Raw genomic sequence first — 27,606 nt, forward strand, 5'->3', positions numbered from 1 at the left:
TGATTCAGTTTACATAAAATTTCCGGGATAGTCAAATCCATAGCGAAAGCCGGTTGCAGGGAGAGTGGAAGTGATGGCCAGCAGGTGTGGGGTTTCTTTTTCCGGTGATGGAACTGTTCTGAAATGAGACAGTGTGGACAGCTGCACAATTCTGTGAATATACTGAAAACCACTGAATTGTACAAACGAAAAGGTGCTTTCAGGTATGTGAATCACATCTCAATCAAGTGGTTATTAAAACCAAAAGGAGTGAGTGAGACAGGCTCACAGCCGGGACAAAGGTGTAACTGAGTGAGATCCCTAGACCAGACCTTCCTGGGCGGCTCAGCCCATGCACAGAACCTCAGGGGCCTTCATGTCCCCAGCAGAGGACCTCAAACGGTTCGACCCGCAGACAGAGAAACTAAACACAGAGACCTGCTCCCCACTCCCCGTGAGCCGTGCAACCTTGCAAATCCAGCACCCCACAGCCCTTCTTCCTGAGGGACGACGTGTTCCCAGACCTAGGAAGTGATCTGAGACGCGTCAGGCATAAAATCCTCATTCTATTCCACGGTGCCACCTACCACCTAGTCTGTGCCAAGAACTGTCACATATAAATGGCACGGGAATGAAACCAGCCGGACCAGGAGGCATTCTGGTCTGGACATCCGTCCACTCCGTAACTGTTCAAGCCTGCACCAGCTCTTGGTACTTTTGTATCATTTCCCATCATTTGATTGTAAACGCTTTGCAAAGGTCAAAACTCGACGCCGCCATCTGCTAACAGCCCAGTGTTACTGCCAACAGACACACCAGTGTCCAGTGCCAAGCCCCGGCTTGTCACAGTTCATGGAAAGAGGTCTACCAGCCCCACCCAGACAAATGACACAGAAACAGGACAGCAGACAGCGGGGGCCTTGTGTATCTGGCCATAGAGCCGCAGCAGTGCAGGGACATGAGTGTCCTGAAGGCGGTCCCTCACACAAGGCCATGAAAGACTTCTTTGGACACCCACCCTCTCTCCAAGACCATCCACTGGAAGAGCACAATCACCATTTTCATTTCCCACTAAAATGGGAAACTATACTTTTTACTAAATGAGCAAATACTTTTCTCAAGCAATGTCACTTTTACTAAACAAGCAAATACTCTGCTCAGTCTATCAAGCAATGTCATCTTTCCACTAAAAGTTATAAAGACACAGAAGGGAGGTCTTGAATAAATGGAATAAACTCCACAATCTATCAGTGTCCTTCAACAGGATTCCCTCTGTTCCTGGCTCTGTTAACAGCCCGGTGGCCTTAGATGAGTCTATTCCCTGCTGCAGGCCTACAGGGTATTAGGATACGCTGTCAATGGGAAGGAATAAACAGGCAAAACAAGTAAGGGCCGGACAGGTCATCCAACCCTGGGCGGTATCAGTGAACACAGGAAGGAGAGGAGAGAGGTGAAAGCCATCTCCAGGGACGAACAACAGGATGTGATAATAGATTAGATAAGAGGAACTGAGGGGGGGCAAAAAAACCAGATGGTTCTAGAACTTCCCTGGTCAGTGTGTCAATAGTTCAACATAAATACACTTCCTGATGTGATACAGGGACCGAAAAATGAAAGAGGACACAATTCCATTAACTGTGGGTCTTTTAAAGTGCTGTTAACTTATTCACCCAGTTTTCATCTGAATTAGGGAATTCATAGAACCCAGGGAAGTTTAAAATGCAGTTAACAATGTCCAAGCCAGTAGAAGAAGACAAGGGCCAGGAAAAGGTGATTAAAATTCGAAGATTAGTGAGGATATGTTTGAACGGTTATACAATGAATTTAGGAGAGCGGTGCCACCAAATTAATTTCTACTGAAGTTAACCACATTGCTGTTTAATTAAGGCCATTTTAAGTAATTAATTTTCACAGAGATAAGGTCGTCTCCCTCCGCAAGCACCTCTCACGGAGGATAAAGGACTGAGGCAGCGACACGGACCTGGCCGTGGGGACCTTGCTCTCGGGCAGCCACGAGTGGTGGCCCGGCTTGTTGCACGCCAGCCAAGGTGGAGCCCAGTGGCCACGGAAATGCATTTCCTTACATACAAGGAGAAGTCACTGGGCACAGGAGTGGCAAAGAGAGGCTTTTACTGAAGAAAATATTGGAACCACGAACGATCACCAAATCTGAGCGCTCAAAGGGACCTGTGATCACTCTAGTCTGACTGTCCTATCGTAGATGAAGATTCAAGAGGACACCTAGCACTGCTCCAGGGCCTGCTCTCTGTGAAGCTAAGAAATCAATCCAAGACCACATGGGAGGAAAATAGCCAAGACAAGACTGAGTGCCGTGATCTTTCTGACACACCACGAAGCTCTGCACATCAATGACAGGTGAGTCGAGAGCCAGGGTTAACGATCACGGGGATGGTCATGACAGTGGTGATGATAAATCCGGATACTACCAGGCCACCTCCCCGGGGCCAGTGCCTCATTTAACCTCCACAGGGACCCTCTGAACAAGGCACTCTGGTTATGTCCATTTTACAGCAGGGGAAAGCAAGGTTTAAAGATGTTATCTAACCTGTGTCAGCCCCACAGTGAGGACCCGCTGGAACAGGAAGCAGAACCCTAGACTTGGTTGATTCCAAAGCCTGTTTCCATCACAGCGAAGCCAGGCCGCGCTCCCCGGACCAGAGTCCAAGAAGGATTCTGTCGTCTTAAGAGGCGTAGGTCAACCTCCCGAAGACACTAGTTGTTAAAAGGCTTATGACCAGGCAGACCTCGTTTTATTGCACTTGGCAGGTGTTGTGGTTTTTACCAATCAAAGATTTGTGGCAACCCTGGGTCCAGCACGTCTCTTGGAGCCATTTTTCCAACAGCATTTGCTTACTTTGTGTCTTTGTGTCACATTTTGATCATTCTTGCGATGTTTCCAACTTCATTATTATTATGTTTGTGATGGTGAGCTGCGATCAGAGATCTTTAATGTGACTGTTGATTATCACTCACTGAAGGCTCAGGTGGTGGTTTAGCATTTTTTTGCAATAAAGTATTTTTTAATTGGTTCTTTAGTGGACATGGTTTTTTACTTTTGAGGGTTTTTTGTTTCTCTTGTTTAAACTTTTTTCTTTTTTTTGTTTTTTTCCACTCACCGCGAGGCATGTAGGGACCTTGGTTCCCCAACCAGAACCCGTGCCCCCTGCAATGGAAGTGCACAGGCCTAATCACGGGCCGCCAGGGAATTCCCTTGTTTGTTTGTTTGTAATTGAAGTATAGCTGATTTACAATGTTGTGTTAGTTTCAGGTGTATGGCAAAGTGATTCAGTTGTACATATATATATATCTATTCTTTTTCGGATTCTTTTCTTTTTTTAAAAATTGTGAATAATATTTTATTTAGTCACTTTTGTTTACAACTAAAACTCCTGCAAGGAATTTGAGGACACCCTCCTCTGTCATTTGCAGGACATGAAGGGCTCTGGACATTGTGAACGTCTCCCTTTAGGTTACGATGGGAACCCAGGACAACGCCGTAGGGACCCCTGTCTGGGGTCTAGCTCGGAAAGCCAGATCCTTTTCCATTAAAGGTTATGGCAAGATACTGCGTATGGTCCCCTGTGCTATGCAGTAGGTCCTTGTCGACTATCTACTTAATGTTGTACCTATTTTGTTTCACATAATGCTACTGCACACTCAGCAGACTACAGTACAGTGTAAATGTAACTTTGATACTCACTGGGGAACCAAATAATGCGTGTGACTTGCTTTCCTGTGGTGGTCTGGAACCGAACCCGCAGTGTCTCGGAGGCGTGCCTGTACCACCTTGGGAGGCGGAGCCTACACCTCTTCATATCCGTAAGGACAACAAAACAACCAGAACCAGCGTGGGAGGCACGTTACCTTCACCACTTCGCCACCATCCACCTTCATCAGCTGCCTCAGGTTCTGCTGCAGCAGGTTGGTGTTGGATCGCCACTTCAGCAGCCCCAGCAGGTCCACTGGAAACAGTAAACGAACATCAGTTCCTCACAGCAAGGACACTGTCGCCCTCGTTCACCCGTCATGTGAGGTCCTCTACATAATTTTTTGAACAGACGAACCAAGCCTGTTTGGAAACGTTCGCCACGTAAATATTTCATTACTTTCTAGCAACATCCTTGACACCCGGTGTGACCGGATTCATTATTTCCAACTACGTTTACCATGAAATGATTTCCACGTGGAAGCTTTCAAAAGGCATCTGGGGAGCCTACGGAAGAGGGACCGGCCTTTCCACCCCACAAGAAGGCAGATGAGAGCATGGAAGAGGGACCGGCCTTTCCAACCCACAAGAAGGCAGATGAGAGCATGGAAGAGAGACCAGCCTTTCCAATCCACAAGAAGGCAGATGAGAGGAGCAGCAGGCCTGCAAGGCTGCTGGCCATTCAGTGCTGTCCTGGCAGCTCCTGCCAAGGGGTTTTCTCCTGTTCAAGAATAAGATTCTTAGTTTTTTAAGATAAAATAATATAAAATAAATAACCAACACAAATTCAAGTACTGAGAATGCAAGGGGACAGTCCCCAAAGGAGACAGGAACCCTGGCCCTGGAGACGACTGCTGCACTGAGCTTGCCACCTTTACCAAGTCCTGGCCCTTCCAAAAGTTTGTGTATGTTTCTTTTCTAATAGAAAAAATCACAAGTTGAACGTATTGGTTTTTGCAGACTAAATGTGGAAGACGATGTTGAGAAATGATTTTGTTTAAGGCATGAAAACAGAATCCAAAACATCTCTGGGAAAGGACGAAGTCATATTAATATCCCATTACATGAAAAAACACAGTTAGCAAAGCACATCTAATTTACTATTTATGCTCATCAGGAATGAACTTCTGCTACAGAAACTGTCTCCATAAAAAAAAACCCTAGTTAATACTGAAAAGAAAAATGTAATTTTGGCAGTAGGTAGAATTTCAGTGAACACAAGACACCAGTTATAATTCAAGGATCAAACCACACAGAAGGCATACAGGTGATGAGCACCACGCACACATTCTCATTTATATCACCTCACCCCCAAGGACAGCTGATGAAGGGGAGAGTTACAAACAGGAAAATGTGAAGAGGACAGCATCCTAGTGTCTTTAGAATGCGTAGAGTAGACTCAAACACCAGCCGGGCCACGCCACCAAGATGTGACCTTGGACCAGTACCTTCACCTCAGTTTTCCTATCTGAACAATGGGTACAGTGTTGCCCGGGTCACAGGGTTGGTGCAAGACTTAAATGGCAAGACGTGGAGAAAGCACTTAGTGTGATGCCAGGCAGGAAGACCAACAGCTGCCACCCATCAAAGAGATGAACATTTTAGCCATTCTTCATGAAGGTTAACATGTTTTAATTTCTAATTGAAAGTGAAGTCATGAGAAGGGCTACATCCTGCCCAGACTCGCTCTCAGTCCCAGGGTTAATGGAGATTTCCACCTCATAAGAGTTACCAGTGTTTTTTTTGTGGGGTTTTTTTTGTTTTATTTTTAAACAGCTTTTGCAAATGCTAGAAGGTGCTGCTTATCTCTGGGTTTTTGTTTGTTTGTTTGTTTGTTTATTTTTGGCTGTACTGGGTCTTCATTGCTGCGCAAGGGCTTTCTCTAGTTGCAGCAAGCAGGGGCTACTCAGCGTTGCAGTGCGCAGGCCTCTCATTGTGGTGGCTGCTCTTGTTGTGGAGCACGGGCTCTAGGCACGCAGCTTCAGTAGTTGTGGCATGCGGGCTCAGTAGTTGTGGCTCTCGGGCTCTAGAGCGCAGGCTCAGTAGTTGTGGCACACGGGCTTAGTTGCTCCGTGGCATGTGGGATCTTCCCGGACCAGGGACTGAACCCGTGTCCCCTGCATTGGCAGATGGATTCTTAACCACTGCGCCACAAGGGAAGTCCACCAGCGTTTTTTTAATGGAGGTGAGCTAATACTCTGGATCCCATTCATGCAAAGTTAGTGGCACTTTGGATTAGAGGGAGGCTGAGGTTTACCTCTGTGTGGTACTTTTGAGATAAGATACAGCTGGGCAAATTAGCAGTGGACAAACACCTTTGAGGACGGGGAGCTTGCTCAGCACCCCCACCCTCTCTGTCCCCTCTCATTCCCAGGGAGCCGCCGCAGTTTGGCTCGTAATAATTCTCTGCCTCGTGACTTCTCTCTCTCTAATTACATAGTAAGCTGATGGAGGAGAGGAACCACGTCTCCTACTTCTTTTTATATCCCCCAAAGCATCCAGCATAATGCTGAGAACAGAGATGTTTAATACAAACATCGATGAATAATTCAGCCACCACTTTTCCCTAAGTAATGGAACTTCGCAGTAACAAATCACGGTTTCAGAAAAATGACTCCCTCAAATGAGAATCTGGGACTCAATGCCAGATGCCAATTGGGGCAGCCCCATCTTGCACACACCTGACATGCCACCGTCCAGAAGAGAGGCATTGTTGGCTGGTGTGAAATGAACAACAAAAGGTGTGTCCCCCTCAGTTTAGTGAGCTGCATCACATCGGAATTTCCTGGTGGCCTGGCAACAGCTACTGGCGAGACCAGGGTGCTGTGCCCCTCGGTCCCAAAGAGGGGATTACCCCGTGTCTAGTGAGACTCGAAGAGCTTAAAGGTGAGAGGAGGTGGCACACGTCTCCCCGGGAAATTACTGTGACTTAATACCTTGAGAATGTCCTGGTTCACAGTCGTCTTCCCCAGGGATACGTGGGTTAAGAAGGATTCTGTGCATGGGCCTCACAACCTAACCCCTATTCAACACACTGTTTTAATGGGGAAAACATATCCAAGTTCCAAATAACAACTTCCAAATGAGCTTTTGGAATATGACCCATTTCTAAGAAGGTGGCTTCCCACACAGTGAAGATGGCAAGACAAAGCAGAAGCGTAAGTGCCCACTGGACAGGCTGCCCTGAGTTAAATGAAGCCCTAGAAGGAGCAGCCAGCCGCCAGGCTAGCGGACTATCAGGGCCATATCCAGAGGGTAACATCTGACCTACGGGGTCACCATTTCTATAACCCAGTCTCAAACCAGCACCTGCCGTGCCGACAGCATGTTCCCTGGGCACTGAACCTGCAAACTCCCTGCGCATCACCTACCCCTCCCCATGCGTGCCCGGATCCCAGTGCCCCAGGGAAGGGTTTCCACCTGCTCATGGAGGTTGCTACAGCAGGCGGTGAAAGTCTGATCAGGACCCGCACTCCCCACTACCACGCAGGGCCTTCCAGATGACAGGTTACTTCTGTCCTGTGATCAGCCTGTTAAAGCCCAAACGACGACTGTCCCTTGAGCCCATCCGAGACTACTGCCAAGCTTTACCGACAACCCCCGGGAACACGATTCACGACAGCAACGGACATTAATAATCAAAATCCGTATCAGTGGCTGAGAGGAAAAAAAATTGGATTTTCAAGCTGACTTTCAAGAGAACGTAAAGCTGCTCTGCACGGCTGTGAGCCCATCACATTTGGGGAACTCGATTTTTCAAGGTAAGATCTGTGCAGAGGACCCTCTGCCTCGACCAGACGGTGTGCTCTGAATCAGGAGTGCCCCGGCCGCACGGCCATGCCTTGGGGAGGCTGCAAGCCCGTGGGAACAATGCCGAGCATCCCGGGCCCGCAGCGTGGGGACACTGGGCACCATCTGATGCTGCGTTAAGGTCGCACTTTGGTGTGAGTGCATCAGCAAGGGGTGCCTTATCTCGCTGTCAGGGGGACTAGAAATGTCGTCAACACCAACTTATAAAACTAAAGGTAACTGGTAATTATCTCAGTGAGCAGATGAGAGAGGGCAAGACCCAAGGAGGGCAGGGGCCTCACCCCCTAGGGCTCCCGTAGCCCTCAGACAGCCCTGTGAGGCAGGCGTTATAGCCAGGGTATAGATGAGGAAAATGAGCTCTGAGACCCTAGTTCAAGGTCATTCCCAGGGTTATTAGCACAGGGCCAAGGCCCAAGTTCAGGGCTTCGGTCTGACTCCAAATTGTGTGGATTTCTCCCTTCCCTTGGCCAGAAAGCTTTTTTTTTTTTTTTAAAGTAAATCCATTGCTTTATCTCTCTTTGAGGTTCATCCTTAGCATAAAATCAGAATGTGAGTTTCAAAGCAGAACAATGTCAACCTCTCCCTCTCTCCCTGTCCAACAGCATCCACACGGGCCATTACGGAGGGAAGGTGTGAATGACTCGCCGGCAGGGTTCAGGGACCTAAGGAAGCCTCCTCCATTCAGCAGGGAGCACGAGAAACATGGGGTTGAAGGGGAAAAACTCCAGGGGTGAACCCGTTTCTGGGCCCAAACTCACCATTCTGGGTCAGCTTGGTGGAGCACACGAGAGTTGAGATCTGGAAGGAATCTTTGCTGATGGTGCAGCTCCCAAGACTCTGCATGCTCTTGCCCGTCGCCGAGTGGCCCTTCTCTTCTAACTCGGCTTTGGTGGACGGCAGGCTCAAGTACGTGCCGGCGTCTTCCAGCTTCTTCGCTTCAGCCTGTGGGTTTAATGATGCAACAGGTCAAATGCAACTGGCAATCCCGTGCAATATTTTCTACCCCTTAGGATCCTTAATCCTTTTAACCATCATGATATTTGCTCTTTATCATTTGCTAAACCGCTTCTTTTATTTTTTTAACCTTTTATTTTATATTGGAGTATCGTTGATTAACAATGCTGTCTTAGTTTCAGGTGTACAGCAGAGTGACTCAGTTATACATACACATGTGTCTATTCTTTTTCAAATTCTTTTCCCAACTAGGTTGTTACATAATATTGAGCAGAGTTCCCTGTGCTAAACTGCTTATTTTAATGATTTCCCTTATTCCTGTAGATGCATTCACATTCACACAGAGGACTTTTTTAAACAGCACTTAGTGTGTTATTGTGTATCAGCTTCTCTCCTTAGGGACAGCTGGTCATCTGAAATGTTCATTTACATAATTAAATGTTGCTAGATAGCAGTGTTCTCACAAAGATGGGAAATGTCAGCTCAGGCCAGGAAACCCAAAAAGACTTGAAACAGTCAAAATTAGCTACACTGCACCAACAGAAGAGCGTACCTTATAGACAATAAGATCATGTTCCCCATCTCTTAGGGTGGTCCCATCATAGCGCATCAGCTTTACAAAAGCGAGTGCGAATATTTTCTCGGATTTATCCTTAGCTGCAATAGAAATTAATAATCATTTTCTACTGCCATCACGACAAAAAGAACATCATAAAATGCTACAAGGGCTGCCTTTCTGAAAAAAATTACAAAACTGTTCTGACAGATGTTAAAGTAAACATAAACGGAGATATAGACAACGTTCACTTATCATAAAGGGATCAGCTGTGCTCAAACTAATCTGTAAATTCAAAGCAATTACAATCAAAATCTCTTGGGAGAGCTTCCTTGTGGAACTTGAAAACTGATTCTACAGTAAAGGACCCACAGCAGGAGGATGGTCTTGAAAAGGAACGTGGCGGAAAACCTGCAATACTAAAACCCAACAGGAACTGGAAAGGGGTAACAATGAAGACGGTGGGCTTTTAACACAGGGATTCACAGACCAGTGGGAACAAGGCATGAAAACACAGGCCACTGCAAGTGACCACTGGAAGGGGCAGACCCTTCAGAGTGTCAGCAGGGACAAACAAAACAGATGGACGCTCACCTCACACCCTCCACAAATATAAGCCCCAGGCGGACTGAACACCCTACTGTGAAACGTTGTTCTCTTTGGCAAGAAAGTCCTTCCCCCAGAATTAGCATGTGAGACTCATTCTCTCACTTCATTCAAGTTTCTGCCAAAGTATCACCTGCTCTGAAGTGACCAGCCTGCCTAGAAGAGCAAACGCCTACCCTGGTCACACTCCTCCCACTCGACTGATTGTTCTTCATAGTTGCTATGGGCTGAACTGTTATGTTTTGTTTTGTTCAACAAAATTCTTATGCTGAAGCCTAACCCCCCCATGTGGCTGTACTGGAGAAAAGGCCTATAAGGAGGTTCTTAAGGGTAAAAGGTCATAAGGGTGAGGCTCTGACCCTATAGAACGGGTGCCTTTATAAGAAGGGGAACAGACACCAGAGTGGTCCCTCTCCGTGTGAGCTCACAGCGAGAAGGCGGCCGTCTGCAACCTGGGAGAGGGTCCTCACCAGAACCTGACCGTGCTGGTACCCTGATCTCGGACTTGCAGCCTCCAGAACTGTGAGAAAGTAAATCTCTGTTGTTTAAGGCACGAAGTCTATGGTATTTTCTTATGGCTGCCCAAGCAGATTAAGACAACAGATTACCAAGAGATTACTACCAGACTACCAAGAGATTACCAAGCCTGTAGGGTGTCTGTGCATGAGAAAGGGCCAGGGGAGGGGGGAGACAAAGCGGTGTTTATTGTTAGTTTCATCCACTGGGCTTTCCCATGCAAAAGACTGTGTATTTTTTCACTGCTATTTCCCCAGTGCATGAAATAGTGCCTGGGGAGACGCCAACAAACAAGTCCTTTCAGGGACTTCCGTGGTGGTCCAGTGGGTAAGACTCCGTGCTCCTAATGGGGGGCCCAGGTTCAATCCCTGGTCGGGGAACTAGATCCCGCATGCATACCGCAACTAAGAGTTTGCATGCCACATCTAAGGAGCTGGTGAGCTGCAACTAGGACCTGGTGCAGCCAAAATAAATAAACAAATTAAAAAAAAAAATTTTAAGTCCTTTCAGGTAACAAATAAAACAAAAATTGGTGGCTTGTTAAAGCGTAATGATGGGAACAGGGACCACCCAGCTGGATGGTTGGAAAAGGTCTCTCTGAGAAGGTGGATGACGTATGAGCCAAGATGTAAACCCTCCAGGAAAAGAGATGTCCAAATACGGAAGCCCTAAAGTGGGACCGGCCTGCCTTGCTTGGGGACTGGAAGCCAGTGTGGCTGGTGAGTGGTATGCAGTGAGAGCTCCAAGGTGGGCAGGTGCCAGATCAGGTAGAGATAGGTGAGGAGTCTGCACTGAAGAAATGGATTTGTGATGAATTTTTCAAGATGCAAGCTGAACACAGCACGGAAACACTGAGTCTCAGGGCTGGAAAAGACCTTTAAAATTATAGATCCCAGATTCTCTTTTTGCAGATGAAAGGACAGAGGTTGAAGAGCATATATCTGCCCACCTTGAGTCAGGGGCTCAAAATATTTGCTACAGGACATCACTGCCTGAGATACCACGGCTCATTAGTCTTTGCGTTCCTGGCGTCCATCGGGTCTGGCACACATTAGGTGCTCAATAAATGCTAGCTAATTAGCTGGGTGAATGATTGACCCACCAAAGCCAAAGGGAGGGATAAAAGCAAAAAATATGTACTTCTCGAAATCGAAAGAACTTTGTGAAAGGGTTCTTAAAAACATAAAACTCAGTGTTCAGGTGAGAAGGAAGAGATCCTTTTAAGTACGGGCTGACATGAAAAAAATTAAAACACATCTGTCTGAAAGCAGCTGCAGTTCAGGACACGTGACCCTATCTGCCAGCAGAAGGCTTCCCCTGACCCTGCTCTTACGTAGCACACAAGTTAGAAGTGCACCTTTTATCAATACTCCGCCTCTTCACACAGGGGATGGACTGCATTTGTTACATCCTCATTAGCAGCCATTATGAGGCAGACAACAAATTTACACAACGTCAGCGCCCACAGAAGAAGGCCACATGCCCCAGAGGGCGGGCAGCGCTGGCGGACCCAACCGGCCCCCTACAAACAAGGGAAACTCAGCTCCTGGCAGTCCGGCCCCAGAAGCCACATATCTGCCCGCATCCACGTAAGACATCAACTGACGCGTTTGGAACGGCTAACAAGTTGCAGAAGAGTGTTAGACGTTCACACCAGCGCCAAACTTCCCAACCCCAAGGACAGCTCCCAGTACGAGAAATCCCCTCACTTTCTTCCACTAGGGGTAAAGAGCGCGCATTTCGCCTGGGGCGGCGGGGAGGGCATGCAGTGTGGCCCTCCTCCCATTTCTGACCCAGAGCATCTGCAGACGAGGCCGTAGCAGGGGCCCCGGTGGCAGGGGCCCCGGTGGCACCCACCCCTCCAGCAGCGGACAGCTCGGGACTTCGTCAGCATCACCCTTGCAATGCTCGACACGTTCCCCAAACCCCACCAGCTGTGGCTGGGGAGACTTTATTAATTATGCAAATGTGTCGTGGGAGGCCGGGTGATAGCATCTTGTCTATAATGAGTACTTAAAACTGACCAGAAAAACAAGGATTTTGAAAATTAAAATGCTACCAAAGAGATCCCTCTGCCCTGGTGTAATCTATTAATTAGAGAGAATGAGCTTGTTCTAAAGAGGGAGCGTGCTTCTGAGGTAAGTCCCCTGTGCGTTCTAGAACTTTGTCCTTGCCCCGCAACGGGGCTCCCCACCCTCCCCTCCCCTGCAGCCCATTCCCACCCCCGGCGACTTCCGGTGTGCAGGGCACTGGGCCCACCACACCTTTTGGGACTTGGCTGAGGACACACCTGCCCCCAATTCCCCCAATCACCCACCGGACCCTGCTCACACCACACCTCTGCCTAACGCACGCGATGCTCCCAGGCCGCTGCTCGGCCCATGGCTCTTGCGAGCCGATCTCACGCCTCAACCCAACCTAAGTTTGGCAAGAGGAGAACTCTCTGTGTGAGCTGCGTATACAGCAGGTGCTCAACACAGACCAAATGACGGCAGTGGCCTCGGTACTCCCCAAAGGCAGGGGGGACACAAGGACTGGGGTGGGAACCAGAGCTCTTCCGCTGACCATGAGGTGACTTTGGGCCACTGAGGTGGGGTCTCTGAGGCTGTTTCCTCATCTGTAATGTAGGAAGCGCCAATGATCCACCACAGGGCATCGTGGTGAGGACTCATCTAAATGACGTGGTAAAAATACTGGCGCCAGGGGCTTCCCTGGTGGCGCAGTGGTTGAGAGTCCGCCTGCCGATGCAGGGGACACGGGTTCGTGCCCCGGTCCGGGAAGATCCCACATGCCACAGAGCGGCTGGGCCCGTGAGCCATGGCCATTGAGCCTGTGCATCCAGGGCCTATGCTCCGCAACGGGAGAGGCCGCGACAGTGAGAGGCCCGCGTACCGCAAAAAAAAAAAAAAAAAATCCTTGTGCCAGGAGAGAGTAAGAGCACGATGAACACGTACGAAGAGGTGTTTGCATCCATCTGAACATCTTATCCATCCACGTTTCAGCCGTCCAGGAGTGCCCACAGTTAGCAGACCCGAGCCCACTGCCTGGTGGCCTGGATTTGGCCCCAATGGGGCGGGCCCTGCTTTCCAGGCTGCCCAGACTTCACACCCTGCGCCTCCCACACTGCTTGGGCCCCGACCCCTTCTCCGCTGGCCCCTTAAGCACTGGGACAAGAGGAGGGGTGGAATGATGTTCCATAGCGCTCCCACCCCTCCCCCGGCATCCTCCACACGCCCACTCACCAGGAGGGACCCCGTGCTGCTCTAGACCCCTTGGTTCAGCCACCTCCCAGCCTCACCCCACGCAAGCACATCTTCGGGCTGACAGTCACACTTAACACACGCCAGCCCTGTAGTCCTCGCGCCTCTTCAACCTCACAGAGCTTCTCACTGGTCCCACACGGGGGTCTACACACCCCCAACTTCACGCCTCTGCTCACGTGTTCACCCTCCCGGCTGTTCTCCTGCGCCCTTGCCTCTGCGGGCTCCACGCCATGGGGAGGGCACAGGTCAGGCAGGCCCCCAGAGACAGTAAGGAGGGTGGACACACCATCACGGCAGCGGCGGGCCTGTGGAGCCCTATCCCACGGCCGGCACCCTGCTGAGGGACCGGCAGCCCCCATGCATTCCCCTCTTCAGGCTGAAACACCTGTGAAGACACACAGAGCCAGGGCTGAGGTCCCCCAACCGCAGGGCTCTGGCCCCCACAGGCTGGTGGGTGACCAACGCGCCCGCCCAGACCACCGTACCCTCGATGCCGCTGCACACGTGACCCAGCATCACTTATTTTCTCAAACCTCAGCCCACGGCCAGATGGATAGAGACCATGAAGGGCAGGGGGCGGATCGTCCCCTTGTGATACCTTCCTCAGTGTCTAGCACAGGGTGACGTCCTTAGCAGACAATGAATTCAACACAGGTCATGAGCCAAACTTCAACCATCGATCACAAATCCTCCTGGAAGGTGAGTGATTCAAACTTCTTTCCTCCCAAAGTCCTGGCATCACGGTCAAGGCTACACCAACGTGGACGAGAAAAGGTATGCCAGAGCTCCAGGCACCAGCAGCTGGCAGCAAAGCCAGAGGTTTCCAACGCCGATGCAAGAGCATTAAGAGCAATTTTTGAAATCTACGTATTATATCTCAGTGGCTTTTCTGATGGACGGGGCAGTATTACAAGCCAAAGGGCAAAGAGGAAACCCGAGGGGTGAGTAGGAAGGAGCGGCACCTCATCAGACAGATTCGAGAAGAAACTGAAGATCTCCTAGGATCAACTCAATCAGAGCGAACAGCACTTCACAGGAGCAGGTTCACGTGGGCACCGAGCTCAAGTGTCAAGACCTCACTGTGTTACAGTAGCCACGTTCTAGAACGATCCAGAGTACGTGCGTGATAAACACGGGATAACGAGGCGTGCGGTTACTCACAGTCCTGGGACGATCTGTGTCGGAAGGTAAAGCGTAGGTGACTGCGGTTCACGTCCTCAATGGGGATGGCCACCTGCAGAATAAAGAGGGAAGCTGAGCACCTTGAGGAACAACTTCTCCCTTGATCAGCTTTATTCCCCTGGAGACATCCTGGACCACTCTACACTCTTCTGCACTGCAGGGAGACGATGCCATACACCTCACCCCCTGTAGGATTGTCCCAGAAGCAAATGCCTTTTGGAAATTTACACCAGATAATATTGTCCAGGATGCCAAGCAGACTGGACAAGGCAGTTGAATTTTTTTTTAAATGTGCTGATCCTCACCGGGAAGAGTCTATTTTTAAAAGTTGCCATTTTCGTTTTTAGCCCCGATTCGGAGGTGTCTATATTCCCTTTACAGTTGCAGGGACCTGCCCTCAGCTGCAGCGAGAAGGCAGTCCTTTTGTGACTTACAGTAAAAGGAAAAAGACTTAATACCTGCTGCCTTTAAGCCAAGACTGTCCCTAATCTCAGAGCTAACATCTGTATTCCAAAGCCAACCGCTGGCCTGGTGTCCCAGTACCCAAGCCCGTGGTGTGTGGGCTGCGAGGGGGTATCAGCAGGCTGCATTAGGAGCCTCAGAGCACCAAGGCCAAGGGAACAGGATCCATCTCTCCCGCGATGCCCTCCACGCATTATCATCTCTACTTTTCTCCATTTGGTGTAAAGACAGCATGCCACACACAAAACAGACCCGAGAAGAGAAAGACAATTGCTATCTTTAAAGGACTCTGTATTTGTCTCCAGGTGAAGTCCTGAATTTAGGTCCAAAAGGAGATGAGAGTAAATGTAAATTCCAAGAAACACCAGCGTGGTTCCTTAGCAACCCTAAAGGACTTTGTTGAAAGTGCCTTGGGGCTGGGGGAGGGTGCCCACTGGCGGGCAGCCCTGGGCCGGGCAGGAGGCGGGGACTTCCTCAGGGTACAAATGAGCATCTCATAATCAACCCCATGGGAAAAAGGACCATGCAAATGATACCTTAACCGTCTCAAACCAGCGCGGCTGTTTCACTTGGTAATAAATCACGGACTTGTATTCTGAAATAGCTTCATCACCAGCACCCGGGAAAATCACATGCTTTAAAAGAAGGCATAAAGAGATCGCATCAGCCCTCATAGAGCTTGAGGCTGCATCCATGTCCCCCAACCCCCCGCCCGGTTTGATGACCCAAAAGGACCGAGGGCCCTCGGGGAACACCAATCACCCCACTGCCCGTGGAACACCTCCCAGCGATGGAAGAACGGATCCGGCTGGAGCCAGCGACCAGCAGAAAACCTTGCTCACAGGCATCTAAGATCTTGATGGCTATGCGGCATGGGGACGCTACTGTCCTCCATGCTTTGTACCCTCACCCCTAATAACTTTCACCCTGGACCTGCAGGGAGTTTCTGACTGACTCGGCAGCTGGAGTAAAGGGTTACGGACCAAAACGGAGGTGGCGGCACTTTGTCCCTTCTCTAGCCTCAGACACTGACCACTCGCCTCTAGGGAGAGCGGTACCGGTAAAGCCCAGGGGAAGAGCAGGGACACTGGACACAGGCCACCCAGAGAGAAAGGAGGCCACCCACCTCCTGGCACAGCTGGGCCTCAGGAGCACCCACAGGGCACTGCTCTCGGCCACGTGGGCCCAGGAGAGCCCAGGCTGCAGCCACGGGCCAGAGAAGCAGCTGGCAGGGAACCCCAGCGTGGGCTCAGCCTCCAGTCCTCAGAGAAGGCCACAGCCTCTGAGCACTTCTCAGGACACCCGCAGGCTGCTGTGACCACGCAGGAGGAGGTCTTGGTAGCCACCACCGAGAAAAGCACAAGGCTCAGAGGCCCAGATTCACAACCCAGTTCCACCTCTCGTTAGCTCTCTGACCTTGAGCAAGGTGACTGATTTCTCTGGGGCTCAGTTTCCATCTGTCTCAAAAGATGCTAATAACATTATCTGAACTTCTAATGTGATCATTCGCCCTCTGAGCCCCGGGTTTACACCAGCAAGTGGGACCCCAGGATAGAGTTTGGAAAAGAAGGTGGTCAGTGGGACTTCCCTGGTGGTGCAATGGTTAAGAATCCACCTGCCAATGCAGGGGACACAGGTTCAAGCCCTGGTCCGGGAAGATCCCACATGCTGCGGAGCAACTAAGCCCGTGTGCCACAACTACTGAGCCTGCGCTCTAGAGCCCACGAGCCACAACTACTGAGCCTGTGCTCTAGAGCCCACGAGCCACAGCTACTGAAGCCCGTGCACCTAGAGCCTGTGCTCCGCTACAAGAGAAGCCACCGCAATAAGAAGCCTGCGCACCGCAGTGAAGAGTAGCCCCCGCTTGCCGCAACTAGAGAAAGCCTTCACACAGCAAGGAACACCCAACGCAGCCAAAAATAAACAAATAAATAAAAAGAAGGTGGTCAGGACCCCAGGGTCGTCCTGAGGCAGGCCGGCTGCTGGGACCCGGTAGAAACCAGCCCTCTTGGACAAAGGGAAGAAAAGGAAGAAAAAGCAAACGCTCTTCCCCAGAAATGAAATTGTGGCTTCTGGCATCCTGCGGCAGAGCCAAGGCGCACACTTGGGAAGTAAAACTTAAACACTACAGGTTCAACTTTGCAACAGTCAATACCTCCAGTCGTTTTCCATCTTCATCGTAAACAGACACTGTAACCTCAACATTCTTTGCGGTCGTTTTGCTTCCTTTATCAAAATCTCCTTGAACTAATGTCACGTAGATATCGTTTCGGACATCACCTGGGGGGAAAAAATTACACCTTTAAAACCAATCCATAGGGCTTCCCTGGTGGCGCAGTAGTTGAGAGTCCGCCTGCCGATGCAGGGGACACGGGTTCGTGCCCCGGTCCGGGGAGTTCCCACATGCCGCGGAGCGACTGGGCCCGTGAGCCATGGCCGCTGAGCCTGCGCGTCCGGAGCCTGTGCTCCGCAACGGAAGAGGCCACAGCAGTGAGAGGCCCGCGTACCGCAAAAAAAAAAAGAAAAAAACCAACCCATTATTCACAGTGTAACTGTGAATTCTGCCATTCCTAGCAGAGTATCATAAATACTATATTAGATGATTATGAAATATTTTCTACAAAATAGTGCCCGCATTTAACAGCATGACAAAGGCAATTTTCATCACTATAAGACTTGCAAGAAAGAGGAAGTGTCAGGGCCCCTAATTATCTGCTTGGTGCTTCACGTGGGCAGAGGAGCTCTTACACTCCGTGGGCAGCCCATGCCCGGGGCAGCTCAAATGCTGTCAGTGGGTTTGCGCAGACGCTAGACACCCCCAACCCCCAGCATCCATGGCCCATTGCAACCCACATCGCCACCCCTTGTTAGGACATGGCTGCGGTCATCTGAGTCTCAGTAGCCAAGGACTATCCCAACACCCCCTGGCGCACCGAGGATAACCAGCAACACTGGCCTCCTTTTCACTCCACTAAGGAGTTGAACAAAAACAGCATCTGAACCACAAGCCAACGTCCTGAGTTGACACTTAGGATCAGGGACTAGGGAAGGGTCAAGAGAGAAACTTTGTGCAAAGAATCCTCTCTCCTCCTGGCAGGCAGCTGTCAAGATCCTGAACGGGGACACAGGGAGCAAAGACTCATACATTTTTAAAGTGAGATGGGCCTTAACCTGTGCCCCAAAAAAATACAACCACACACACACACAACAAATGAGCTCAAGACGCTTCCTCCTCCTGAGAATACACAAAGCCCCTGGTAATGGTCCGACTGGGAAAACTTTGCAAGCTTCGTTAGCAGCGTGATTTAGAGGAAGCATCACTGCGCTCTGACGGCTGCTCTGCTGTCTGTCTGGCTGCCTCAACAGTGTGGCCAGGAGCAGCAAATGACCTGCCCTGGGCAAAGAACAAGGATCCCTGAAGAGAAAAATATCCCCTTGGTTTCTTGTTTTTCTTTTGCTTTCTAGACTGCTCTATTCTGGCTTTTAATGTATCCAACTATTAGATTAAGCTTTCATTTAAAAGTCATTATTGTAATAATCCCAGCGGGTTGCTACCACTGACATAGTAGCTGCTGGAAAAGAAGTAGGGCTGTGATCGCCGATAGCAACCACGGAGAAGGCAAGCAGGATGGCGCACAGCGCTGGGGGCAGGAGGCAAGGCTGCCGGTCCAGGACCTGCCGCTAATTAGCTGTGTGAGCTTAGACCAGTCACTTAACCTCCCAGGCCACTCACCCCTAAACGGCCTTATCGATAAGGCAGGGTAGTCTGTACAAGCGCTCTGCCTGAAAATCCTATCAAAGCACTAACGCCATAATCAAAAAGGGCCACAGCAGCTTCATACGGGCCTCATCAGCCAGAGAAGCAGCACGCGCTGGGCAGGGAGGTGGCTGAACCTCAGGGTCCCCTTCTCCTATGGGCCTAGGGATCCCGACTCCAGCCCAGAAGTAAGACCCCATTTATAGGAGGTCAATACCCCCGACAGGCACTCACTCACAAGAGGGTCTCAGCAAATGCCTCCTGGGCTACAAGGTGCTCATTCTGGGGAGGAAGGAGGCTGGAAGCAGACACAGGTGGCCCATCCAAGCCTCCAGCCGCCTTCCCAGCTCAGGCGACATCTCTGCTTCCCCACCAGGATCCTTCAGAAGGACCTAGGGATTCCCAGCGTGTCATGAGAAGGTAGGAGAACCAGCAACAACAGTGACACGGCCGGCTCTCCCACTGTGCAAAGGAGATGCACGTCTCCATAAACATGCGTATACAAGAAGGCACAGGTTCTGCAAGGCTGAAGGCGGGGGTCTGAGAGAGCCCCCCCAAAAGGGTAAGATGCGGTGCTCACAGCCTCTCAGTGGTCACTCAGCCCCAGAGGACGTGGGGGACTCACTCAAGCCCCGCTTGCTCACTATAGGAAGCCCAACCCCAGACTTAGGACATAGAACAAGCCAGAACAATGGTCAGCTGCACAGTTTTCCCATGCATTAATCATGAGATTATCTTAGAGGTTTAGACTTACTTTTTAAGTCTATCAATTGTAAGGGAGGCACAAGCAGTGTGAACCAGAAGTTTCCCAGGTTTCCCTTTGCACACGAGGGCCTCCTAAGGTCACCCAAGATAAATGCCTGACGTCAATGACGTTAAACTCATCTATAAATTTGCACCTCGAATCCAAATGCAAACAGTATGTGTCCACTCGGAAGTCCAAGTTAATTAGCTGCATGTAGAACAGCCTTGACTCCTACGAGCAATAGGTGCTCCATCGTTTCTTAACTTGCTGGGTGTCACGCTTACCTCCTCTACAGGTGAGACTGGCCAACACTCAATCTAGCCGATGTTAGATGTCTTTCCTATCGTTTTAACAGACAGAGTAGACAATGACCCACAACAGCCCTGAAAGGCAGAGGGAGGAGAAAGGACATGTCCCGAAAATGCCCTAAAATAAACAAAGCAATAACTTTGAGGCACACTGAGTGAGCAGCTCTCCCTGTGAACCTACAGCAAAGCCCTGTACCAGGAGGCTGCAGAGAAGCACCGACCATGGGGTGCTTTGGCCCCATTTCCACTGCTCGTTACCCGGGTGACTTCAGGCTGTGGCTTAATCTTGATGGGAATTAGTTCAACACCCCATTTGTAGGCTTCCAAGATCCTTATATGGAATCCAGCTAGATTATTAATGGGAGCAGTATTTGCAAACCAAAAAGTATCCCACGGACATCAAGGATAAAGAATCGTGCTTTCCAAGATCTCGTGAGAATCCAATCAGATGGTTAATATGAATGTCATCTGGAAACTGAAGGCATATGTAAATATCAGAGGTTAACCTTAACATGGGCTCTCATTATCAGTTTAATGAGCGTAAAACCCATGGTTGGGTTGGGGCGAGACTAGTGTGATAACTAAGACACACTGAGCGGGTACCGGGTGTAAACATTCACAGGCTTCATCCACAGAACCTGTGCATTCGCCCTGCAGCAGCCTTTGTGCTGGGCTGTCACTTTCTGCTCGCCCTTCCTTCTTTTGATCAGATGTCTATCCAGACATGTGTAGTGTGTCCCTGTCTCCCTCATACAACCCTTGCAGCTGGGAGGAGCTGACCCCTTCCACAGGTCCCTGGGGCCGATGTGCATATGTCATCACCATCGCTGTCCAGGGCCCCCAGGGGACCTGAGCAGTCCAGGCCAGATGACGCTCGGCCTGCTTGTTTGGAAACACTGGGTGGATGTCGTCTTCTTCAGGACACTGGGATTTGAGAAGAAGATGGGCGCCAGCAGGGCCTGTCCCCCGAGGATAAAGTCAATACGCAAAGGAGACAGCTCAGCAGAGGCGGCTGCAGAGAGCCGGAGCCAGTGGTCCAGGCTGAGCTGGCAACAGGCTCGGTCCCTTTTCCTCATTCACATGACCGACAAATATCCTCAGGGTACGGCCATTTGAGCTGGCCTTGTGTTTTCTGTTACTTACACCCTAAAGCATCCTAACTCCAACCAGATCTATAGGTAGGAATTATTATTATTCTTGTTCTTCAGAGGAGGAAACCACAGCTAAGAGAGATCGGGTAACTTGCCCAGGGCCAGGGACGGGTAGAAATGAAATTCATACCAGAGGGTGGGATGCCTGCACTCTCACTTCTGGGGCCAATGGATGGGGTTCAAGGCTGTGGACCACCGTGGTGAAGAGACATTTAACCCATAACCTACCAAAGAGGGTTATTTTCAAAGCTTGGAACATAAGAGGGTATATATTTACCCAAATTGTGCTCCCTTCATTTTGAATACATTCTGGATCATTCAATTGCTGTTATAGGATCATAAGACGGGCCCGGGACCATCATCGTGGACGTACATTATTACCGTAAAGGAGTCGCCTTAGTCCTACGCAACCATCATAATCAATCCATTCCTCAGAGCCTAAAAGTGAATTCTGCACAGCTCTCCAAACGGTCCCCTGTCTGATCACCCACTATCGCATTATTAAGTATCACCCGACCAAACGCACTCAGTCCTTCAGCCAGGGTGAGTGAGATGTCAAACGCCCATGCTTCCGTTCCAGACACTGTGGGCAGAAGACAAATCGCAGGCATCCTGATTAAGGGCAACAGCAGAACACGGAACAGCAGTGCGTTTGATTACGATCGTGATGGCGTTTTCCCCAGCTGGCGACAGAAACCATCACAAGGTCTCGGGACTGGGTCTCTGGCCAATGCTGTTTCATTTGCTTATCCCTGTTACTGTATCACCCACCAGGAGTCGCTCCACACCAGCCCTCCAGGGTCATCATAACCAAGAGAAACCTCCTCCCCTCGGCCTGACCCCGGGTGCTCGGCTGTCACGCTGGCCGCAGCCCCTGCCTGCAGGAATGACCCATCGCCACGCGGGGCTTTACACCCTCGACCCTTTGCTTCCCTGAGCTCCTACCTAAATGTCGCTCTTTGCGGCCAGCTACATAAACCCTCCCAATGCCGGCCGCATCCACCCCACGCTCAGGGGGGCTAAAGGATTCATCCATTCTTACCAGGCATGATTATCTCCGGAAACCCCGTTTTCCGAGCCACTGCTGTGGTCCTGTCCACCAAATGAGGAAATTCTTTTCTAATCTGATGGATATCTCCAGGAAGTAATTTCAATGTTACCCACAAACCTAGAAAAGCAATGGATGCATGAGTCACATTTTATCATGTACATCTTTATATCTTGTACATTTTTAGAAGTTTTCATGAAATCAATATCAATGAATGAGCAGCTTTTAATTCACAATGCAGTGCCTTAAGAGGAAGTGTGGGTGGATGAGAAAGACAGAAGCAGCACCAGGGAAAAGGTGCCTGGCACAGATGCCTGCATCTGATTAGCTGGGATGCAAATCCCACACTGGAAGAACCTAAGGACGTAACAGCAGTTACGTGCTGCCTCTGCCTGGGACTGATGACTCTTTTGAGTTGATATACATTGAAGATAAATCAGAAGGTAGCATTTTTCTGGAAGGGGATTGAGAAGGCTATCATTTTCCATTCTCCCAAGAAGGATGACAGCGGGAGAGGAATCAGGAGGTAAATTCGCAGCTTCACAAACCCACGAAAGTATCCAGTTGCTCAGTGGCACCCGTGCTCCCGGGAAGGGGAACCGCAGAGCACAGGACTGGGGACCACCAGCGGGCCACCCACACGACTGGGGGACAGCGGCAGTCAGGGCAGCCCCATCCCTCTGTTTCACAATGTCACAGCGAAGTAGCAACTAATGCTCTGGCCACCACTCAGCTCCTTTCTCCAAGGGGGAAAATGAAGGCTTTCAAACCCTCTCAAAGAGATGCAAGGACGCCCGAGAGAGAGCACGGTGTACATGGGAGGCCTGTGTGCCCTGCCCACAAAAGCTGACGCATTTTGTATAAAATGCTCCAGGAGCAGCAATCAAACAATAAGAGGGAAGAAAGCCGACACTTAACAAAGTCCAAGGTAGGACACAAAGCAGCCGCTTGGCTCTGTCAGTGTTTTCAAGGACCTGCTTTCCTAGGGAGGGAGGGGTGTCACTATCAGTTGGCAGGTCGGGGTCTCTCTATCCTTGAGACTTCGGGGCAGGTCGGGGTCTCCATCCTTGAGACTTCGGGGGCCTGGCCTGCTTGCTCTCCTCTGACTCAGCTCTGCGAGACCCCACCTGCCCATCAGAACATAACAGTACCTGTCCTCACTTACATGACTACTGTGTGTGTGCCCACGTGTGTATGTGTCTTGTCTGTCCAGCTGTCCCTCCTCTAGATGCATGCTTCCGGGGACCACTCACCACTGTTTAGCTCAGCACCCTGCACTCAGTAGAAGAAAATGGGAAAACCGCAGACTTTGTTCACAGACAACTTTCATTCTAACTGGACCTGGAAGACAGCTGATGGGGGACACACGAGGAATACAACTGAGGCTGCTTCTGCTGCGAGTGGCTCTGCTGAATTAAACCTCACTCCTCACTCCCTCCCCCTCCCCCCTCCAGCCCCCTGGTCTCCCAGCAGCTGGCCTGTCCTCTGCGAAGATTTATACAACTTGTCGTTGAGAAAGTCCACGGTCACTGATGACATTTTACTCTTTACCAGCTGGTGAAAGCCCTCTCTCTCCTCTTGCCAACTAGACCGTCCCTCTGATTTATTCAAAAGTACCTCATGTGCACCCACTGTGCGCCAGACACACACAGGGCACTGCAGACACAGGGCGAAGACTCACTACACCACTGCCAGGGGCTCCCTTCTATCCCATGAGCCAAACACCAAGGTCCCTCTGCGAAATACGTGCCTACAAAGCGCTTTCTAAAGCACATGTGGAGACTGCGCTCCGGGGCGTCACAGAGGCTCCCCTGAGGAAGGAACATTGTGCTGAGATCTGAGGGGTGAGGAGACGCTAAATAAGGAGGCTCCAGGCTGCAGCCCCAAGATGCAGGTGGAAGAGGAGTGGGGAAAGCAGCACAGACCTGACCCCAGGGCCTGTCGGCCGTGGCAGGAGCTATGGTCCCCACCAAAGGGCCCGGAGGAGGAGTCCGACTAGAGTCCGACCAGAGTCTGACCTGACAAGACTCAGGTGGCTGCGTGGGACTGGGTGGCTGGGAATTTAGAGCAAGGTGAGGACCCCAGTGAAGGGACCACTGCAGGAGCCCAGGTGGACAGTGGCAGGACTTCAGCACCGGGGGCAGGGGTGTTGTGAGCAGCATGGGGGTCATATCAGAAGTGGAGGAAGATGGGATGGAGGGGGAGTGGCTCTCAGAGATGGCACCAGTCCTGGGCATGATCCATAGCAGGTGCTGGCACACCCTGCATCCCAGTGGAGACGTCCTGAAAGGTCAGAGCACAGAGGAAGGAGAGCAAGAAGACGCCCGTCCTGTGCCCGGGAGAGCTGCTGACATTGAGAGTCCACACGGGGAAAGAGAAGTCGGCGAGAGACAGGGGAAAGCAGAGGGCAGAGAAAAAGGAAAACCAGGAGCGGGTGGCATCAATGTGGCCGATGGCACAAAATGCAGCCCGAGGAAAGGGGAGTGTCTGCAGCACGGGGCAACCAGGGTGGGCCTCGGCAGGAGCCCTCCTGGGGGAGGAGAGGGGCGAACGCTGCTGGGAGCAGGACAGAGAAGTTACAGGAGATGAAGCGCGGACAGCAGGCGAAAGAGTCCACTGAGAAATCACAGTGGAGTCAAGAGCTAGTCAATACAGAGACAGAGGGAGAATTTTTTGTTTGTTTCCTTTTCTTTTCTTTCCTTCTATATTGTTCCCCTTTCTTTCTTTTTCAGATATAAAACTCCCGATCATGAGAGGGAGAGTTGAAGAAATAGGAGAGAAGCATAGCCAATAAAAAGAGATCTCTAAAGAGTCGTCAGGGGGTGGCACCCCAGCAGGGACACGTGTATTATTGCTCAGGATGTGCACTGCACAAGGCAACTAGCAAAGAAAGGCAAGTGGGAGCTAAATCCAGCCTGCACTCTGCTCACCAAGCTGTGTATCCTGGCAGTGATGCATCTCCCCACTCACCCAGAGGACAGACCATCTCTTTCTAATTCACACAAAAGCACCACAAGCGGGACTTCCCTGGTGGAGCAGTGGTTAAGAATCCGCCTGCCAATGCAGGGGCCATGGGTTCGATCCCTGATCCGGGAAGATCCCACATGCCACGGAGCAACTAAGCCCGTGCACCACAACTACCGAGCCTGCACTCCAAAGCCTGAGAGTCACAACTACCGAAGCCCGTGCACCTAGAGCCCATGCTCCGCAACAGGAGAAGCCACAGCAATGAGAAGCCCACAGCGAAGAGTAGCCCCCGCTCGCCACAACTAGAGAAAGCCTGCGTGCAGCAACAAAGACCCAACGCAGCCATAAATAAATAAATAAATAAATTTACATTAAAAAAAAAAAGCACCACAAGCTGGCACCGCTCCAGACCTGTAGGATGTGTGAACAGACGGACCCTTGGAGTGCCGGGCACCTGACCCTCGGCTCTCTGAGCAGACCAAGGAAAAGGGACGCTCACAGAAGTGCAATTATCACTGCACATGACACTTGACATGAACCTGTTCCCTGCTGGCGACACCAGGACGCAGCTAAATCTTAGGAGTCTGAGTCCCGAAACCTCCCAAAGGAAGGAATATCTCCAGAATAAGCCTAACTCAAAGACACTTTTCAAGGACTTGCAGGATGTGCTGAGATAATTATTTAAGAGGGTAAAAGTAAAGATGGCTTTCCAACACCTTTTCTTTCTCACAAGTACCAGCTTGCTCAACTAGCTGATGAACCAGTAACTGGGTGACGCAACTTGTTATAACACAATTTAAACACAGAGATAAAATTTGCCCAGTTACGTTGGGTTTCAAACACTTTCCTCAGAGGAGGAAATGAGGCCAATTTTCAAGGGAAAAGTGTATTTTAGGTTGACTTTTGCTAAACCAGAGTAACTAAACACAAAAGGGATTATTAGCATATGCTATATTTCAAACAACGGGAGCAGATGTCTGGGGGTGTATGAGGACTCACCGTCCACTAAAATACCCAGTGCCTCTGGGTTCAGGGTTCAGAATAACGTGGGCTAAATATAAAAGATGTCCATTGCAACAAGTAAACACGCAGATGTTAACCTAAACTAGGCCAAAGCCTGGAGACCAGTTCAGAAGGGACAGGCCATGTCCCTCCAAGTCCCTTCACAGCTCTGTGCACTTGACTGTGTGACCTGATGAGTCACCATGGATGGAAACGTGGGGCTCCACTGGGCAAAACCCCGCAAACCTAGCAGCTCGCTCTGTGCTGCATTCACTGGGCCCCGGGCCTCTCAGCTCCCCCCCCCTCCGTCTCCACTGTTCCTGTGTGACTCTGTAATAAAAGTGTATCCAAACTCTGATGACTTTGCAAGGGGAGCCGGGGCCCTGGGGCCCAGGGCCACTGCCTCAGAGCGCGCTCATCAAACAGCTTTAATTGGATCTCCCTGTGGTTTTCAGTTAAAGTGCAAATGGAGAGGGCTGGTAATTTATGAGAAGACGGGTCCTGGGTCCGCTGAAAATTGCTCTGTCTAGAGAGGCCACGATTCATTAACGTTTTGGGTTGTGGTTTTTGTTTGGTTGTTTTCCAGGGAAGGGGTGTGGTTCATACCAAAAGAAAGCCAAAAGTCCCTGCAGAGGGAGACGGGCTGTTAATTCCTCCAGAACATTCTTTGGGTTTGATTCACACTCTCCCTTAGAAAAATGGGAAATGAATCAAGATAATTGTTTCTTAAAAGTCTGGTGACATAAGGTAACTAGACAATGAAGCAGGTCTAGTCACCTCAGCTCTACTGAGTTTATGGTTAAGTATGCATCTAATCAAGGACTGAGGAATGGATATTCCCACTGGTGCTAAAAGCAGCCTCAGGTTGGAGCAACTCAGAAGGTGACTCCTCCAACTTCCCTTCCAGCTGGAAGCGGGGCCTCAGTAAACACTTGTTTTCCGGCAGTCCTCCTGGCCAGCCGAGTGCCAGCTGTCACCAGCCCGTGGTGATTGATTCATTGCCTCTGCCAACAGAGGGTCAGCCGCTGGGAGACTTGTCAGCGTGGGATTAAAAATGATGACTGCAGGCTGGGGAGCAGGGGAGGAGAAACACCCTCGATTACAAAACTAAAGGGGCACCAGTCTGCAAAATGGAGCCCCTTTCTCCGGGGTACGGGGTGCGGGAGGCCCGGAAGACAAGGTGGCAGTGATTAGCTCACGACACGAGTGAGAAAAAACCAGTGAGAAGAAGAGCACGTGGGGAGGTGGGTGATGTTGAATGTCTCTCTGTGTCTCTAAACAGCAAGGTGAAATCACAGGCAGTGGACAGTTATTTTATTCTCTTGTGAAGTCATTCAAGTGTTCTGAACAGAGGAGGTGGCTGGAGAAGTCTGAGGAAAGGCAACAGAGGAGTTGCTTCCAGTCCTATCAACTCTGGGCTCTTTCCAAACATTTCATTGTATCCTAGTCAGTTTTCTCGTCTCATCCAGGAGCTTGGCTCTCAGCAATGCTTACAAAGATGATCGGCAAGAAAACCCTCACAGGCTGTACATCAGGGACAGTGAGTACACCATTACCCAGCGCTGCCACCATC

At 50.4% G+C, this 27,606-nt stretch overlaps 1 protein-coding gene across 2 annotated transcripts in view; it reads right to left on the reverse strand.

Moving 5' to 3' along the window:
• The window catches only part of DOCK1 (dedicator of cytokinesis 1), a 535,086-nt gene that overhangs the window by 418,998 nt on the left and 88,482 nt on the right, over positions 1-27,606 (reverse strand). For both annotated transcript variants that reach the window (XM_081220288.1, XM_081220287.1), the window contains exons 13-19: positions 22,059-22,184; positions 17,211-17,335; positions 15,592-15,690; positions 14,573-14,645; positions 9,024-9,127; positions 8,275-8,458; positions 3,865-3,962 (exon numbers count right to left, since the gene is read on the reverse strand). In XM_081220288.1, the coding sequence (XP_081076414.1) occupies positions 3,865-3,962; positions 8,275-8,458; positions 9,024-9,127; positions 14,573-14,645; positions 15,592-15,690; positions 17,211-17,335; positions 22,059-22,184 (809 nt within the window). The remainder of the gene's footprint in view (positions 1-3,864; positions 3,963-8,274; positions 8,459-9,023; positions 9,128-14,572; positions 14,646-15,591; positions 15,691-17,210; positions 17,336-22,058; positions 22,185-27,606) is intronic.

This window comes from Mesoplodon bidens (genome assembly GCF_964165515.1).
Source record: "Mesoplodon bidens genome assembly, chromosome: 1".
Lineage (NCBI taxonomy): Eukaryota > Metazoa > Chordata > Mammalia > Artiodactyla > Ziphiidae > Mesoplodon > Mesoplodon bidens.